At 36.9% G+C, this 19682-nt stretch overlaps 1 protein-coding gene across 4 annotated transcripts in view; it reads right to left on the bottom strand.

The window, feature by feature from the left end:
- Positions 1 to 19682, bottom strand: part of LOC307162657 (uncharacterized protein) — a 65414-nt gene that overhangs the window by 10715 nt on the left and 35017 nt on the right. For 3 of the 4 annotated variants that reach the window (XM_079878123.1, XM_079878122.1, XM_079878121.1), the window contains exons 8-12: positions 8479 to 8543; positions 8262 to 8294; positions 3705 to 3984; positions 3393 to 3529; positions 3281 to 3307 (exon numbers count right to left, since the gene is read on the bottom strand). In XM_079878123.1, coding sequence (XP_079734249.1) covers positions 3281 to 3307; positions 3393 to 3529; positions 3705 to 3984; positions 8262 to 8294; positions 8479 to 8543 — 542 coding nt within the window. The remainder of the gene's footprint in view (positions 1 to 3280; positions 3308 to 3392; positions 3530 to 3704; positions 3985 to 8261; positions 8295 to 8478; positions 8544 to 19682) is intronic. The other variant, XM_079878124.1, reaches the window with a different exon arrangement.

The raw sequence follows: 19682 nt of genomic DNA, 5'->3' as shown, positions 1-19682 counted from the left end.
TTAATAAAGCAATCTTTAGTAGCAGAAGTGATAGGTCTAACATATTTGTAACACGGAGTCGGCTTTGCAGCCTTGGCTAAATGAAGTTTACACGAGACTAGATAATGATCTGAGATGTCATCGCTCTGCTGCAGAATTTCAACGGCATCAACATCTATTCCATATGATAATATTTGATCTAGAGTATGATTACGACAATGAGTAGGTCCTGACACATGTTGTCTAACTCCAATAGAGTTAAGAATGTCTTTAAATGCCAATCCCAATGCATCTTTTTCATTATCTATGTGTATATTAAAATCACCAACAATTAGGACTTTATCTGCAACCAGTACTAACTCTTTAAAGTCAGTAAATTCTTTGATAAAGTCTGTATGGTGCCCTGGTGGCCTGTATACAGTAGCCAGCACAAATCTCAAAGGTGGTTTATCATTTACACTATATATTGCTATATTAAGCACCAACACTTCAAAATAATTATATTTGAAACTAGACTTTTTAGTAATTCTAAAAATATTACTATAAATTACAGCAACACCTCCCCCTTTACCTTTCAGACGAGGTTGACTTATTTAAAATAATGTAATCGTTTGGTTTTAGCCAGGTTTCTGTCAAACACAGCACATCTAGATTATAATCTGTAATCATATCATTAACAATAAGTGCTTTTGAAGTAAGGGATCGAATATTCAGCAACCCAAGCTTTATCATTTGCTCAACTGTATTATAGCTGTTTTTTATTTGTTGAACATCAATTAAATTTTTACCCTTATGTAGCCAGTGGGACTTTAGGACCCAGGAGCGAGTAGCAAGGGCTTAAATGTAGAGGTGTTCATAAGGGCGGGTTTTTGCGTTTTGTCGGCCGCTTAGACAGGAAACGGAGGGGAGTGGAACTGCGATTATAGGTGAGCGTAGGCAGCCAGGTGTTGGCGTCCCGTGTGTTGAAGTGTGTGTGCATGTGCAGTCACCAGTAATTGAATCGCGGAAGCGTTTCGGAGTTTAACGCCGGTAGGTATGCTTCCCTTAAAGAGTGTGGTTTTGATGTGAGCCGTGAGATGCTGTGGTGTGTTTTTATTGTGGTCTATTTTGTAGGATGGGCGGGTAAACAGAACGAAGTTTGATATATTCGCTGGGAACTCTCTCTCTCTCTCGTGTCCAGGTGCGTATAGTCAACAAGGCATTGAGATGGTCCCCTGCTCTACGCGCTGAGTATATTTATATCCCATGGTTTTCAACAGACTGTGCTGGTGTTACAGGGTGTTTGCGTAATTGCTGCCGTGTGCTGGTGCGGGTGGCCTAGCCCAAAGTAGGTATCTGTTAGCCTGATATCCAATTAATTGTTAGACTTTGGCCTTGCAAAGACTCATGTTTGTTTTATGTGTAGTCTGTCATTATACCAGGTCCCGTGCGTTCCTTCATCCGTGCGCACTGGTTTGTGCGCGCTCCGGCGTTTGTGTGCTTCAGCGCACACAGGGTCATTAGGAGCCTTTTGTGAATGAACACCATCTCTCGTGAGTGTTCGAAGGTTTACAAGTGCTTTCAATGTATATCATCAGTAGGGTGTATGGGTGTGGGTTATGGGGATAAATAATTAAGTGTGTTTCTGTCTTTATAGGTCTTTGCAGTTTGTGTACTCTGTTTGGACATCCAGCCACTGTTTTCTCATGTATGAAACTTTTGTATGTTTTTATCATTCAGTTACTGTATATCATGCCTGTGAACTTCTATGATTAAGGTCACGTTCTTCTGATTATTGATATTTTACCATTGAGACAAATTGTTGTATTTGGGCAGTGTGCAATATTAAAGATTGGGACGGGGAAGTGCCAGTGGTATGTGCAATTTGGATAGCTTCCTATACAGCTGATCATAGTAGCACTTTCTGCACTTTACTTGTTCTTAGACCGAAGCGGGCATTGCTTGCGTTCTCGTAGTTAGTGGGCAGGGCTCAATGCTCAATGTATACAGGTGACCACCCGTGTGGTGTGATTAGAATTGGTGTGTACTAACAAAGCACTTTATGGTTGATGCAGTGTAACCTCGGTTGCTGTCTTTGGTGTGCTGAACCCCTTTTGGAGCCTTGTACTCATGGTGAATTAAACGTGGATCCCTGTCAACATTGAGCAATGTGGTCCGGCCCAACATTATTTAGTGTAGTTTTTCATATGAATATTTGTATACGAGAATTCATGTAAGTGCCTCTGATGTATTACTGTCATTAATGGTTGTTTTTATACAAAGGAAATATTTTAACCACTCTGATTGAAGATTGAATAAATAATGTCTATATTGCTTTTGTTACATCAGCCTTCAATTGTTTCATTCACTTGAATATTATTAGCGTGGGGTATATCTTTATTCTGGGGTACTAGTTTTGTCTCCCATCCCAGTCCAAAAAATGGGAGTTGCATAGTTAGACCATATTTGGGGTATACTATAATGGGTTTTTACTCCCAATGGCCACACTTAGATGAGTTTGGAAGTTTTTTGTATGTCCTAATTCGGGGAACAGACATAGTCTCTATGTGATGATATCACGAATGATTATTGCACGGCTCTCTGGAATACTTGAATCTGATTGGTCAGTCGCCACATTCCGAGGTCTGATATTCCCAGATAATGACCGTCATCAACAGTAACGCTGGATAACACACAGCTCATCCGGGTTTCTGGAGCCGGCCTTTCATTAATGTTTCTTGTATCACATTGTGGACCCGCTCTCTCTCGTTTCACACAAACAACTGGTGCCAGTTGCGTCTCTGTTATAGTTGCTGATTGTATTCAAATATTTAGATTATATTGAAGTATTTTTAGTATTAAGACTGAAGTGTTCGTCTTGTTGACCGAATGACTGTTTTTGTATACTGTAACGGATTCTAAGATAATAAACAGGCAAGAATTTAAAACGGTTTCATCAAGTCAGTATGTCCATGTAATTATTCATTTGTTGTACATGAGTGTACATTATCCCTTAAATATTTGTCTTGTTTGAACTTGTTCGTTTGTCTTGCAAGGAATATTTATTTTCTTCACGGAAGTTTTGCGTTTATTTAAGTGAGCTAATATAATATTTCAACTCAAATTAATATTTTGTCCAAATTTATTTATTTGTGGTTAGTAGCCATGTAATAAGAGGGTCCTGATCAACCTTTCAGGGTTTACTTTGTGATAACAACTGTGTTGATTCACATTATCCCTTATTGGTTATCAGATGTTTAGTAAGAATATTATGTTATATTATGTGTTACTGACAACATTGAAAGTAATGAAGAACACTCACTTGGAACGCAGATGTACGGTGATGTGTCTGTTAATAAATAATAACAGTTATACACACATTAATAAGAACATAAACAAATTATATCACAGAGTCTTCTCTCTCTGTCCCTTACCTGCAAACACCTCGACTTCACACAGTGTGAGATATTCATTGTGCCCAGGTATAATAATGTTGACATATTGCCCCTTAAAAGGCTTAAACGTAAATGTTTTTGTGACTCCAGCTGGGATGGACTCAACAGTCGCAGCCCTGTGAAGACACACAGAGAAATAGAGAGGGGCGAATCAAAACGGCAAGAAGCATATTAAATATACTTCTGTCAAAGGCAAGTTTTTATATTAAAAGGATTTATTCAAAGTAATTTGATCTTATTCAGTAATTTTCTAACCATTAGAGTAAGTATTAAGAGAGAGACAATACTTACAGCTCATTTTTGTTGCCATTATTTTCCAGGCTGTTGCCGATACGGATCTGAGCTCCATTTATCCTCTCTGGAACAGCATCTCCACGATTAGTGATGCTAACCCTGGTTACCTCGTAGACTTTCCCCAAGTCAACGCTCCACCAGGGGTCTTTGTCCCCATTAGTATGAGTGCATGACCCATTATAGTAATTTGAATCCCTGTTGCCATCGACAGCCCTTTGAGCTCCTGCTCCAGCGTATGAGGAAGACTGGACAGCTGTGGCTCCAAGAGCAAGATTCCCTGTTTATCATAAAATAAATAGTAACTTTTCTTTTTTTACTTTTATGTGCTAAAGTACAATCCCAATATACTGGGCAAGATAATGCTAAACTATGTAATCCAAATGATTATTACACGGCTCTCTGGAATACTTGAATCTGATTGGTCAGTCGTGACATTCCGAGGTCTGATATTCCCAGATAATGACCGTCATCAACAGTAATGCTGTATAACACACAGCTCATCCGGTTTTGTTGATACGGATTTTATTTTACTGGTAACAGCCATATAGTAGTGCTTTATCATTCTAACTGAATTGATCGATCAAAATTAAGACCTTGACATACATGATGATTCATATATTTCATAAGGTTTAAAAAAATGCCCCTGGAAATCAGTTTATAGCAGAAATATCACCTCTTTATGGGAAAGTTTGTTTCTATTGGTGTCAGCATTGTTTTTGGAAGATACATTAAAAATGCAGTTATCTTCTGTGTACGCATCTACAATGCATAGGATGAGATGTGTGTCTCACTAGCTGCGCTTACATGATGCACCTTTTAACAGTCTCTAAGAGCAGCATCTTTGGAATATGCGTTATATTTTTAACCATTCAAATTGTCACGTTGCGCATGTTTCAAACGCATTGTTCAATAGACTTCAGTGAAATGTGCGCTGGTTTCTCTCCTCGTTCTGAGCTGGTGAGCGAGTCTCATCGACAATAAACACAAGCTCTTATCAGCCTCATCCAGCACATTTACATGAAATGTGTTTAAATAGTTCAGTTGATAATTTCACGTTCTTCCGTGTCAAAGTGTTTGTTATCAGCTGCTTCTGTTCATGTGTGCCAAGACATTTTAGGATGTTTTACGGCCAAGTCCGGAATAAAGAGTATAGGCCTATGTATGGTAACCCTATATGCATACAGTTAGGGTGATATTAAAGGACATACCGGTAAACCATGATTTAAGATTTTGGCCATATTGCCCATCTCTAAGTAATTCATTCCGTTTAACCTGTAGAGCAGGGGTGGGGAACGTCGGTCCTGGAGAGCCACTGTCCTGCAGAGTTTAGCTCCAACCCTGATAAAAACTCATCTGATTGTAGCCTTAATGATCCTAAATACATTGATTAGCTGGTTCAGGTGTGTTTGATTAGGGTTGGAACTAAACTCTGCAGGACAGTGGCTCTCCAGGACCGACGTTCCCCACCCCTGCTGTAGAGGCACGTCCACAAACCGTTAAAAAGTTGCGTGTCGTTTGGTCACACCACTAGGTGTCACTGTGGCCTTAAATCTTCAGCACTGCCACTCTGAGCTCAATTGCTATGTCTGAGGTAAAACACGCCCCCCTCATTAGCATACAGAGGAAAAAAATGTAGAAATAAATAAATGTGGAAATAAATAAATGTATAAATAAATGCAGACATAAATACATATATACAAAAATAAATAAAAGTGGAAATAAATGCATAAAAAATGAAAAAAATGTGGGAAAAAATACAATTATACATAAGGGAAAAAAGTATAAATACTCATTTATTTTAGTTTTTTTACATTTCTTCATATATTTATATTTATTTACGTATTTGTTTATGTTTTTTTTTTTACATTTATTTATTTATTATGTTAGGTCTGGCATTCCCTATTTCTGCTGCGGAGCGATTGGTGGGTTTGGTGTCTTGATCAAGGGAAGAGAGCGCTGTTCATTCACTCCCACTTATACATTCTGAGACTCAAAAAATCCCGGTGTTCTGCTGCTCTGCTTGTCTGCAGAGCTATTTAGGCTACCTCATCTCTGGTGATGGGCTTCTGCAAACTGCACACAAAAAAGAAAAGCCTTGCATACACGCAGCGTAATGAAGTGAGTGGCTTTTCTGTCAGGACCACTATCGTCAAATACGATTGACACGAATACGATAATTAGCATTAATTTTGGATTGGCGGTATGGTTCCGTTCTGGGCGAGAACTCCCTGCGCATCCACGAAGCCTAGTGTTGGATGACGAGCGGCAAGGCAACGATTCGTTTAACAACATATGACCAGAGAATGTCTAATAAGGGGAGAAGTTCCACTCTTAGTAAACTTCCGGCTTCTGAACTGGTTGCAGTTCCACTCTGGCTCCACATGAGGGCGCTCACAGGACGAGTGCAGAATGAATGGAGGTCTATGGCGCTATACCCCTCAAAATCCACTTTTCTCAGGATATCATTTTTTGTCTAGTAATTTGAATGTTGTATTCGAAAGGAGATGCAAAGAAATTACAGATTGCTGGGTGTTAGATTTTTTAGAGTCACTTATTTGCTTTAAAAAGTATTTTAAACTGTCAATGATGTCAGACACATCGTACGACCAGATACTGCTTTACGGCAATCCTTCAGTCACTCTGAGTTCACGCTCTGCACTTTCTTTTCTCTCGAGGCATCGACAACACAGCTGACACAGGGAAATACACGTGCTAGAAGAGACCATCAAGCGGTATCTCTGGTCGTAATCAGTCCTTCACTGACCAATCAGCGTTCATTAGCAGAATGCTAGCGTGTTATGGGCAACAACAACTCAACCTGTTGGAAATCAAAAGGACATAAGTACTCGTTCATTCAACTTTCGACCTATAACCCATGATGAACTTGCAAAACCTACAATCAAATCTGAGATTTCTCAACGGCAATCGGGTGAAAGAGACAAATTTAGCCGTCTAGCGCCATAGACTCCCATTCATTCTGCACTCATGGGCGATCGCCCCCAGTGAAACTCTGGTGGAACTACAACCACAATTCGGTACAATAGGACTTAATAGGGAGTGGCCAGCCTCTCCGTAGACGGGCTCTGATATGACTTTACTAGAGATGCAGGAGTTGAACATGCAAGCATATAACTTCATCACCGTAACACATACTCGCGCATGCGTAGAAGCCAGCTTTTACAACTTAGTCTGTTTGGATTTAAAGCTACAGAGCACTATGTTCTACACCTAGCATGGATAAGAGCAGGGAGAGCAAGGGTAAACAGAACAGAACCAACATGAATGTATGCAGATATCATTAATTCAAGATTTTAAAGTACAACATAATTCGAGAATGTATTCTGATTCAAGGGGAATCAGAATGCCAAATCCTGACTGGCGAGAGGAGGAGCTGGGGGATGGAGGAGGGTAATCACTAATCAGCTCCTGAGAAACACAATATCAGCTGATAATACTGAAGGAGCTTGTATACAGTGATAGGCGTCATATTCCTATAAGTAGAAGTGGATCAGCTGAGAGTCAACTGATGCGAGCTTGACTAACGTGACCTGCCAGAACTGGCTACGCTTGATTTATGTGCGTTTATCAAAAATGCACTTGACATGAACGCGCAAGTATGCGCTGAAGTGCTGGAAAGTCCATTACTCAGCACTGTTACCTCATTACATCCTATAACTTTTGGCTTGATGTTATTTACCTTACCATAAGATGATTCAAGTTTATTTTATTTAATCCATGATGACGGCTCTCGTTAAAACGGCAGGGAAAATGTACGGAGCAACTGAGTCTAAATGCAGAGGTGCGGATTCAGAGAGAACTTAGAAAAAGTGAGATAATAATGTTGGCAGAAAATTGTTTTAAAATTTAGATAATAAAATTTTGTTAAATACCCGACATAGTTTAAAAGAATTTGGGTATTCTCGGGTCCATTCTGAAAAAGCACATTTTAAATTAGGCTACCCGAGACGATCTATAGGCTAGACCTTATGCGCCAGAGCTGAAAGGGGCGGGGCTACATAAGGTCTATACCGAACCCGACCCGTGTCCGAGGCACTCGTCGAATGTTTTGGACCCGCTTGGGTTGGACCTTGGGTTTTCGGATCCAGGTGGACCCATGAAGACCTCTTCTGTAGTGTTCGTCTTGTTGCTCGAATCGTTGTTGTTTTTTTACACTGTTTAATAAATCTTTAAAATTTAAAACGGTTTAATCTCAAATCAATATGTCCATGTAATAATGAATTTGATGTACATGACTGTAGGCTACATTATCCATTAAATGTGTGTCTTGTTTGAATTTGTTCGTTTGTCTTGCTAGGAATATTTTTTCGTCACGGAAGATTTGCATTCATTACAACAAGTGAGCTAATAAAATATTTAAACTCAAATCAAGCCTATTTTGTGTACAACATGATTTATTTGTGGCTAGCCACGGGTTATTTTGCGATAACAACTGTCTTGATAATGTAGACATTATCCTTTATGGGTTACTAAATGTTCAGTAAGAATATTATTTATGTGTTACTGACAACATTCAAATGAATGAAGAATACTCACCTGGAACACAAGAGCACGATGGTGTGTCCATTACTGTTAATACAATAATAACAGTTAAACAAATTAAAAAATCTAATCAGTCTTCATAAATAAATAAGTAAATAATAGATTTTTGATAACTATATTTCAGCCTATAATTTTAATAAATTATTGATTAATATGTAATTAATCAGATTTTTTAATCCAGGCATTTTTACTTGTATTATTCTAAACGTACCTTTGGAATCAGCGACACACATCCCAGTAAAAAGTGTTAGAAACAAAACCACACGCATGTCCATCCTGATATAAGACATAACAACACATCTCATATCAGCATATGAAGGAATCATTTTCAATTTCTCATCCTCATTTAAACAAAGAAACATATATATTGGTATTGTAATGATAACATGGTATATGCTCGGAGAGGATGACATAGCAGCCAAACTAGCTGCAAAATATGAATAGCCTATATAATATTTGTTTGCCATCTTCACACATTCTTTATTGTATATAATTGTAATTAATTATATTAATGTTTTAATTAATGTTTGTATGTTTATTTGTTTGTTTTTCTATACCAATTCTGCAAAAGGGAGAGCGCAAAACTTGTCACTTGAAAGCGAAAAACAGTGTTTGAGTCTCAAGCAGTTGTAGTTTCGTACTTGTGTTTGTCCTAGAAAAACATCCAAGACATTTGTGAGAAAATATTCTACAAGTGTGCAATTCTCATTGGATGAATTCACAAACTGATTTGAGGATGTGCAAAATTTCTTCACATTTTTTGACGCGGGTGTGTGAATGCGTTTTGCACCATATTCACTGCAGCAACAGCAGCAAAAATGTGAGCGTACGGGTTTCTTAATTTGTGATTTGTAGATTAGGATTTGTGCACCTGCAATGAAGAATTTGAGAAGGTGTAACTGTTGTGTTTGTGGGAGAGAGAAAAAATCTACAAGTTTGCAACTCTTAAAACATTTCTCTCTGTGACTTAAAATTGACTGATACACGTGTGGCTATTCTCTACAACTACACATTCCACTGTCACAGGTGTTCAGTTGATTTGCACCAAAAATACCTCCATACTAATGGACGTCTCCAATAGTCCACACTACAGAACAACATGCATGAAAGTAAACATTCAACTCACCTGAATTTCATCAATGTATCAACCTCAGTCACAGAAGACCTTCACAATTCAGCAATTTTTTGCTTTTAAACAAAACACATTTTAATACATAAATGGAATTGATAATATTTTTATAACAATTGCTATATTTATTATGTATCCATTATATTATTCATATGAGGAATATTATGACCACTCATACGAATAATATTCAATTTCATAATTATATCACACAAACTCGCCAAAAAGAGACATATCAAAATATCAAATTAAAGCTTTCTTAAGAATATCACTGTGTTATTTCACCGATCTAACAGTTAACAGTAACACAATTAACAAAAGAATCACGAAGATGGAAGTGATTCCTGCGTCACACTCCTGCTCTGATCACTTCTAGCCTCAAACGCACCTCTTTCTTTAGGTTTTTTTTTTCATCAAAATGAGACGACATTCACTTGTCTGTGAGCATGCATGGCCAAACCACACTGTAATATGTCTCAGATGCGCAGATCAAACATGCGATGCGAATCAGCCAAAAACTTGTATTACCTGCCCGTAGTTAGTGATGAGTGATTTCGAAACACTGCTTCTTGAAGCTTTGAAACCTACAGATCTTTTGTTTCGAATCAGTGGTGCAGAGCTTTTATAAAACTGCCAAAGTCATGTGATTTCAGTAAACTAGGCTTCATTACATCATAATTGTTTCGAAATGTCCATTTCATAATATCAAATAGGCCTATGCAAAGTTGAGTATTGCGACCTTGGTAGTTCGGACTTGTCAAGTTTGACTCAGAAGAACGAACTGCCGAGGACTGAAGTCCGGTTATCTCTATATGAAATATGTCAAAAAAGACCACTCTGCCTAATTACAGCTAGAGTAAATTACATTAAAATCATCACAGTTACTCATTGCACAATCAGTTTCATTAGGGTGGCAATTGTTCAGTCTATCGAATGGATCAGTTATACATATTAAATTGACAATTGAATAAATTTGTAATTTAATGCAATATGTGCTATAAAATAATACAAATGACTATCAATCCGTTTTTATTAATAAAAACTGTTCTGACAAAGAAGACCTTTAGTGAAGAAGCTGTTAGTTGAGTTTCTTTGAGAGCATGATATGCAGTGGAGGTTTTACTAAACTAAACTTTTGTTTAGTAATGACATAAGAACATTCAAGAAGAAGAAGTTATTTACTTTGTGGCTAATAATTAGGATTTGTTTTTGTTTTGTTTTTAAAAGGGCAAAATACAGCTAAACAATATTTATTGCTAATTATTCTAAATAACATTTAATCATTTTCAGTTTCCAATACTCTTAAATTATCTTATTTATTCTTGTAGATTTCATTAATCCTCAAAACAAAAACCTTATCCAAGGAATCAGAAAAGGGCAATCAAAGGGTGAAAAGGTGAATCATTTGTGCAACAAAAACACAAACAGTCATCCGTACAGCAAACAGAGAGACAGCATTGGTACATTTGTTCAGGGTTTGAACAATGTTTACAGAATGTAAACAGAGCAAAACAGCAAAAGGCTAATTAAACAAACATGATATTCAGTTCTTAAATCTCAGTGAGATCATCTGCTTAAATAAAGGTGAAATAAAAAATAAATAAAAATTGATCAAATCATCTAACTTGGTATCGTGGGCGTAGAATACGCAGGGGAATTAAAGTTAAAATTGCCCTTTTAATAAAATGTAAATTCGTGCCTTGCACTTTTTCATTGGACAAGAGTGTTCACATAGAGGTTTTCATGGGGCTATGTGTGTGTATAAATCTAGATTAAAATTTTTAAAATACAGTACGTGACATTTCCATGACAATCAGTCCCTCACGTGTGATACCCATGCTCACACCGCGCTTTATCCAACATTCAGCATCAAAAAACCTTCTCCTTTTCCACTATTAAGTTAAGCAGTGCAAGTTGCCTTGGCATGTGGTATCCATATTGTGTTGCACAATGATGAATAATTTTCTACATATTTAACCCTCTGGGGACCAAGCTGTTTTTGGGGTCCTTGAGATGTTCTGACATGCCTTGATATTTGTGCTTTTTTCAGTTATTTATAAACATGTTAAATGGCAAAGGTGTAAATTCACTCTATATAGCACAAACAGGGCTACCATAATATGTGAGCAACGTGCATGTAGATGTTTGTATTTTTAAGAGAATAATGTTTATGCGTGGTTATTGAAAAAAAAAAATGAAAGTTGCTGATTTAAGAACACAAAACACATAATAAATATGTGTCCACAAGACTTTTGACTAATTGATGTTGTCCCTTTGAGTTCTAGCTTCAAAATTATGTGAAAATCATCCTGCCTGATTGTTCACATGAAACACTACATTGATTTAAACATTGTAAAACAGTTTTTTTGTCAGAAGAGGTTTATGCGTGGGAGTGGTAATGGGTCATCAATATTAATGAGATTCAGACCAGGGGTGTGACATAGACGCTCCCCCAAGTGTTAATGGGCCATCAGTGAGGCAGCCTGAACAAAGAATGAGGAGATTCAAATGTTTTGTTTTTCAATCTGTTTTATTGTAATTTTGTAAAAACAAAAGTAAAGGCAGGTATCTCACAGTAAATGCTTATGCCCCGTTGATGCGGGCTCTAAGCAAATCAAATGTGACCATATATTACATATATGTGACCTTTTATATTAACATTACCAATCAATAATTGTTATATTGTGCATGCATAACAACACATTTGTTGCAAAGCCACACAGGCACATATAGGCTACATTTGTATCATCACTAAGTATATAAACAAAATGTAACTAACATCTGTAAAATAGTAGGTAAATATGTACTTACTCTTTTTGATTTTTGTTGCTGCGTGTCCTCGTTGCAGTGGAAGGCGAGAGTGAACAAGCTACATTCCTTTTAAAAAAAGTTACAAAACATATGTAACATCAACCAATCTCCAAAAATAAATAATAAAGTCATACAGGCTCATATTATTAACACTAAGTATAAACAAAATTGAACTAACACCTGTAAAATAGTGGGTAAATATGTACTTACTCTTTCTGATTTCTGACTGTGTTGCTAAGCGCACTCCGAGTTGCAGGCGGAGGTAGTGATGACGCTACATTCCTTTTAAAAAAGTTGAAGAATATTATTACATAAATATAACTATAGTAGCATTAGTCTATAATGAATTACTGATGTAAATAATTTTAGACGCGTGCAATAAGCCTATATGCGTGTCAATGGGCCATTACCGGAGAGGCACACCGCAAACATTAGCCTAACACATTTGTGCACTTCATTAACTGGGTATATTTACACATTTCAGCACATTTACACACATTTACAACTGATATTTGCGAGCATGCATCGTTAATGATAATGAGGCAGCATTTATATAGTCAAAATATAATCTAAACACCTACTAGGCCTACTTTCTAAAATAATTTCTAAATTCTATCTTTCATACATAATGATCTAAACATATAATTTAGGCTACACATACAAATACAAATTTCCTAACCAAGGGGTGTAGCATATGTAGGCTACACAAAAAAAAAAAAAAAAAAAAAAAAAAAAACATTTTTAACATTGAAATGGTACGAGATATTAAATTCATGGTATAGATATGCACTTTCATTAGATCGTGTTGAATATAGGTAGATATAAAATGTCAGTACTCTGGATGGCAAGTACACCCAGTATAATATGTAAGCTCATGTTTTGAATAGCTTGTCAACTAATGCAAGTAAGAATAAATACTTACTCATCCGAAATTCTATCCACGGCTGGATCAAGTCGCTCTTCAAAATACAAACGGTCGTCATCAGAGTAGTCGCGCTCCTCTTCTGATGAAAATCTGGACTCTTCGTCGCTAGTATCCAGGACGAACTGAAGGGCTTCCGCACCGGTGTACCGTGTCATCTTCCCAACGCGCAGGTGACGAAATGCTGAAACTTGAAGCGTTTAATGCATTTGCTTGGGGGCGTTTACCTGTTTTGCATAGATGGCTTAGCACATTATCTTGTGAATAGTGCGCTCCGTAAGTAGGCGTGAACGAATTAAAGTCAATGAGCTCGTAATGAGCTCGACTGGAATCGCTCTCTTTTTATACAGATTACAGAAGCTGAGAATATTTGTTTTTTATATAAATGACTTCATTTAACAGATGCGATCTCAAGCTTTATGCCCGTGGGTCTGTTTGCCTGTTTGACTGAATTTTCGCGGAGTTATAGATCATTTTCGAACGCGTTTCAAATGGGAGTTTACTGACAGAGAGAAGGCAGAAATCGCATCATGTTAAAGTTTCTTTATTTGTCAAAAAGCAAAACACTTTATTTTTATTGTGAGTATACAGAAAAAAAATAGAAACTGAACAGGATCGATTGATGTATAACACGAAAATTAAAGATCAAAATTAACAGAGCATTTTGTGTTTATTTTTCATTGCTAAAAAAAAAAACGAGCAAAACGCGCCGGCGCGTTTTTGGTCCCCAGAGGGTTAACAATTATCAAGCTTTGTTGGCTATTAAAATATCAGCTACATTAGTAAACAATATTAGAAACAACATTAGAAAACATGGCATTGGTCTTCACGGTTACACTGGTGATACTCAGCTCTATATTTCTCTGCAGCCTGATGAAACATACCAATTCACAAAACTAATGGAATGTATAGTGATATAAAAAAAATGGATGACTTGTAACTTCCTATTGCTAAATTCAGAGAAAACAGAGCATTTAATTATTGGACCAAAAACATCGACATGTAATAACCCAGAATACTCTCTAATATTACAGATCTTCTTCTCCACTCGAAATGTCCTAGGCCCTTAATTTAACCTCGTTTGGGAGTCACACTTGTTATCTTCACGGTTATACTGTAAGTGACCGGACACCTGAAAATGAAACTTCCTCCACACAAAACCAATGTAATAGATAATATGAATGTAATTCATAATTGTAACGTCACCAGCTGGAGTGCCCTTGAGAACCACCAGAGGGCACTCCACACCCGACTATTGTCACTCTCTCACTAACTACATTTCCCATAACTCACTGCCCGGACTCATCATCAGTAATTGCATTCACCTGTGTCTCATCATCCTTGTTAGTTTCAGCCTATTTATTCCTTGTTCATTTATTCAATCATTGCGAAGTTTTGTTTAGTGTCACACTGCAACTGAGCGTTTTTCTTGCCTGTTCCTTGGATTACTCTCTTGCCTCTGACCCCTGCCTGTCTTGTTTTGTTTTTGTTTGGACTGCCTACCTGTGTTTTGACCCACTGCCTGTTATTTGGATTACGTGTTTGGATTGCCTCTTAAATAAAGCTGCATTTGGATCTACCTTCTTGTCTCGGAGCAGTTTCGTGACAGAAGGTAGATCCAAATGCAGCTTTATTTAAGAGGCAATCCAAACACGTAATCCAAATAACAGGCAGTGGGTCAAAACACAGGTAAGGATGGCTGACGCGAAACAGTCGTTCCGAAGCTTTGCGAGATCCCGAAGCGCAGATGTGTCGAAACACTGATCCGAAGCGTGATTCGAAACACCCATGTCACGTGACTATGACCAAACGAAGCCTCGAAGTGTTTCACTAAGTGTTTCATCAGGTGTGGTCCGCCGAATCAGCGTTTTGATTGACACGGTCGGGAACAGACCACACAATCGCACATCTGTATAAAAGTGAAATAAACGCATTTTGACCTCGTGGGTTTTTGTGAGAGGAGTTTGATTTTGAGATAGCGTATTTTTGGTGATATAGTGACATAGTGCGATTTGATTAGTTATAGGCAATTTAGGCTTACATTTAAATTTACACAACACATTGACTGATAGGCTAGAGACAGACAGAGTAGGCTATACATATAGTGACACATTAATAGATACATAGATATAAATATATATAGACAGCTAGATTAATAGATAGATACATATATAGATAGATTACAGATACATATATAAATACATATATTATAGATAGATACATATATAGATAGATTACAGATACATATATAAATACATATATTATAGATAGATACATATATAGATAGATTATAGATACATATATAAATACATATGTTATAGATAGATACATATATAGATACATAGATTATAGATACATATCTATACATAGATAGATTCATATAGATAGATAGATAGATAGATAGATTTGGATAGATAGATAAAATGGAGGCTCCCCAGAAGAGATGCCGTACATCTGTGGTGTGGGAGCATTTCCATTTAGAAACCCCAAATAAAGTGAGATGTGTGTATTGTGATCGGCAGCTAGCCTACTGCAACAATACATCATCCATGATGCGCCATTTGAGGAGCACTCATCCTGCCATTTTGCAGGTGCAGAGGATGGCATTCCCCCTGTACCTAGGCCTGCTACTGACACTGTTGGGCCATCTATATGGAATGTATTGTTTGAAATATAATTATAATTGAAATATAATTACAACCTTTTGGGACACTGTTTAGAAAGTCCATAGCCCAATGCCCTACAACCTAATGTCCCAATCACAACTGCCAATCATGTTAAAAATAGCTTCAATGTGAATATAATATAATATAATATAATATAATATAATCTTGTGTGAATATACATTTTATAGGTCTACATATGAGTACCCAATATACTGCAGCTGATGCCACAGTGGAAGTGAAAAAAATACAAAAACGATGCGTATTTGCCCAGAACTCATGATCCACTAACTTACTGGAAAGAGACAGCAGTAATCTTTCCTCATTTGTATGTCCTTGCTAAAAAATATCTTTGTATGCCAGCAACAAGTGTCCCTTGTGAGAGGATTTTTTCAAAGGCTGGAGAAATTATCTGTAAAAAAAGAAGTAGGCTAAGTCCTTCCACAGCAGAGAAATTAATATTTTTTAATAAAAATCTCTAAAAAAGTGAGACATTGTGGCTTGATTTATTTTATTAATATTCATTTTTCATGACCAAAATAACATTATGCACAGTGAGGAGCCTATAGGTTACAAGCTTCACATATTAGAAAATTATAATAATAAAAAAACAACACATTTTTTTAATGGCTCGTCAAGGTTGTTTCAGATCAACACCTGCAAGTGACCACTAGGTGTCACCGTTGAGACGGGTGTCGGATTGATTCGAAGCCTCGAAACAATATGGCACATTTGGTTCAACTGTTTCATTGCTTCACGAGGCCTCGATCTGGCCATCACTAAACACAGGTAGGCAGTCCAAACAAAAAAACAAAAACAAAACAAGACAGGCAGGGGTCAGAGGCAAGAAAGTAATCCAAGGAACAGGCAAGAAATCCGAAAACCAGGAAAAACGCTCAGTTGCAGTGTGACACTAAACAAAACTTCGCAATGATTGAATGAATGAACAAGGAATAAATAGGCTGAAACTAACAAGGATGATGAGACACAGGTGAATGCAATTACTGATGATGAGTCCGGGCAGTGAGTTCTGGGAAATGTAGTTAGTGAGAGAGTGACAATAGTCGGGTGTGGAGTGCCCTCTGGTGGTTCTCAAGGGCACTCCAGCTGGTGACGTAATGTAATATATATATATTACTGATTGATTCACAAACCCTGGACAAATGTGCCAATGCTGTCTCTCTGTTTGCTGTACGTGGATGACTGAATGTTTTTGTTGCACAAATGATTCACTTCACCCTTTGATTGCCCCTTTCTGATTCCTTGGATAAGTTTTTTGTTTTGAGGATTAATGAAATCTACAAGCAGACTAAGATCATTTAAGATCTATAAGATTCATTTTCAACCAATTATTTTGTCTATCTCTAATAAACATGTTCCCATTAAGAAGTTTAGGATCAGCGGTAGAGACAATCCCTGATTTTCAGAGCTAATTCATTTGAGAAATAAATCATGGGCGCAAGCCAGATTCTCAAATGCCCCTGCTGATTGGTCTACATTTAAAACACTGAGGAATAAGTGCACATTGATGATTAGAAAGTCTAAGTCTGAGTTTTATTTAAAGTCGGTTTCAGAGAATTTAAACAACCTCTCAAAATACTGGAAATTATTTAAATCCTTGTCAGTTACTCGTGTAGCCTCTAGTCTTCCTGAATATATTCATGTTGACGTAGATAAAATAAAGGATAAAGCTGCTATGATCAATCAGTTAAAGAAACACTTCATATATACATATACATATTTATTTTGTATTTTGAGAGGATTTGATGGTACTTATTAATATTTATGCAATAATTATGGTTAATTTTTGCTATTGAAAATAGTAAAAACAAAAATTCTATTTTTTTTTTTCAAATATGTTTTCAATTAATAATGCAGTATTTAAGATCAATATAGAGACTAGGCCTTTTAAATCCAATTTTTGAAGTGAAAATTAGCGTCATCTGTTGAGAGAGAAAAAATAAAACATGTCATTTCATGGTGTTTCCACTAGATGTCTGTATTGCTCTCTATGGAGAGGCTTGTGAATTCACTAATCGTTTTTGGACAAAATTACTTACTTTTAAGAAGTGGATTTGAATGTATTTTTTTTTTTAGAAATTCTCAAATAATACTTTTTGTCAAGGTTTATAAAAAATAAAAATACATTTTAATGTAAACTGTACATGTTTTTACATTATTATTACTACAGTCAAACCTGAATACAGTGAAAGCATTTTGTTACACGTAACTTTAAAATTCAATAAAAACAATTACAAAAATAAACAGGAATGCTTTATCACAGCTTAATCCATCTGGATCTGATTTCAGTCTTCTGACTCAATTATGCTGTATAGTATTTGCCCTTCCAGCTCATCTGTGTTTATAATTGTGTACGTGTGTGTGTGTGTGTGTGTGTGTGTTGGGGGGGGGGGGGGGGTCTGTTTTTCTCTATTGATGTTTTAGAGTTTCATCCCTTCATTGCTGAGCACTTTTTTTCTGCATCGTAGCCGATTTGTAGATTGTACACATTTCCCATTCATTTCCTATGATCGTCATTTTTGACCGATGAGAACAAGTGTGACTTTTGTTTTTACGACCACTTAGCCTGCTCGAATCATGCCCTCAATTTTTTTAGTGTGTTCATATTCCAAATGCCATAAAAGTCACCAAGTTTCATACCGTTTCGACAAAGCTGTGATTTCTAGAAATTTAAACAATATTTTCCAGTCAGAAATGAGTACTTGAACGCATACTTTGATTAAACATACTCATACATTCACAACTTGTAACTAATTAAAGAAAAGTTAACAAACAAACACATTTAACACACAAAATCCCTAAACAATAAGTAATTAAGAATATTTAAGCACTTTTTTGAGGAGCTGATAAAATCATACCTCTCATCGTCATGACATCCCGCGAAAAGAGAGCGCGCTCACGCTGACACATGACGTAACTTACGTAACGGCGCTTCCAATTTTACAGGTTACAGGTAACCATTTTATACAGGTTAACACATTTATAAGAAGAGTAAAACAAAAACATAGAAATACAAAAATACATAAAGAAATGTATAAAGAAAAAAAAACAACACTCAGCATATTATGCTTATGATCACATGACCAGATTCCTCAAGAGTAACGCTGCCTTCATGTACTATCAGAAATTTCCTACTTACCACTTCCGAAGTCGTGATTACGAGCTCACAGCATTTCAATTTTGACTTGAGAGGCAGTATTTACGATAATTCTGCAGAGAGCACGGGAAGGTAGTAGCCTGGCTAACGTCAGACCACTTTCTCTTTGAGACGTGGTCTGGAAACCACATGTACATTTTCTCGTATTTGAGGCGTGGTTTACGAATGCCCAGAGCCGTTTATTGGGCGCTACGAATGTCTATCAAATGCGCCTGTACGCAGCTCATAGCCAATCATTTCAAATTATACCAGATGACGTATGTAGAGCGACAGATATTCAAAGAAGACGACGATGGGTCAGAGATTTATGTGTACACCAGAGAGTCCTGCACGGGTCCGATTTTGTAAATCCGCACCCGACCCGTTTTCCAACAGCAGCACTAATAAAAATCTGCACCGACCCGCTTAAAATAGAACCGACACCCGACCCGCACCCGAAATAAAATCAGTTTAGACTATCACATTATAGACACACTTACAAACATTTTTATTGCCAGGTCATACAGAAGTTATTACACGACCATTATAGCCGAAGCTGTCAAAAGGCCGATACATGAAGAACATGGCTAACGTTACCACACAAATCGAACAGACGCGGCTACACCACTATATGCCACACAATTTCGTCTAGCCTACATCTGACAATTTTGGGTTCAAACACACCCTGCACACCACACATACTTAACAGTGTTAAATATGAAAAATACCGTTCGAT

This window comes from Squalius cephalus (genome assembly GCF_949319135.1).
Source record: "Squalius cephalus genome assembly, chromosome: 8".
Classification (NCBI taxonomy): domain Eukaryota; kingdom Metazoa; phylum Chordata; class Actinopteri; order Cypriniformes; family Leuciscidae; genus Squalius; species Squalius cephalus.
This window is presented reverse-complemented; position numbering and strand designations above follow the sequence as displayed.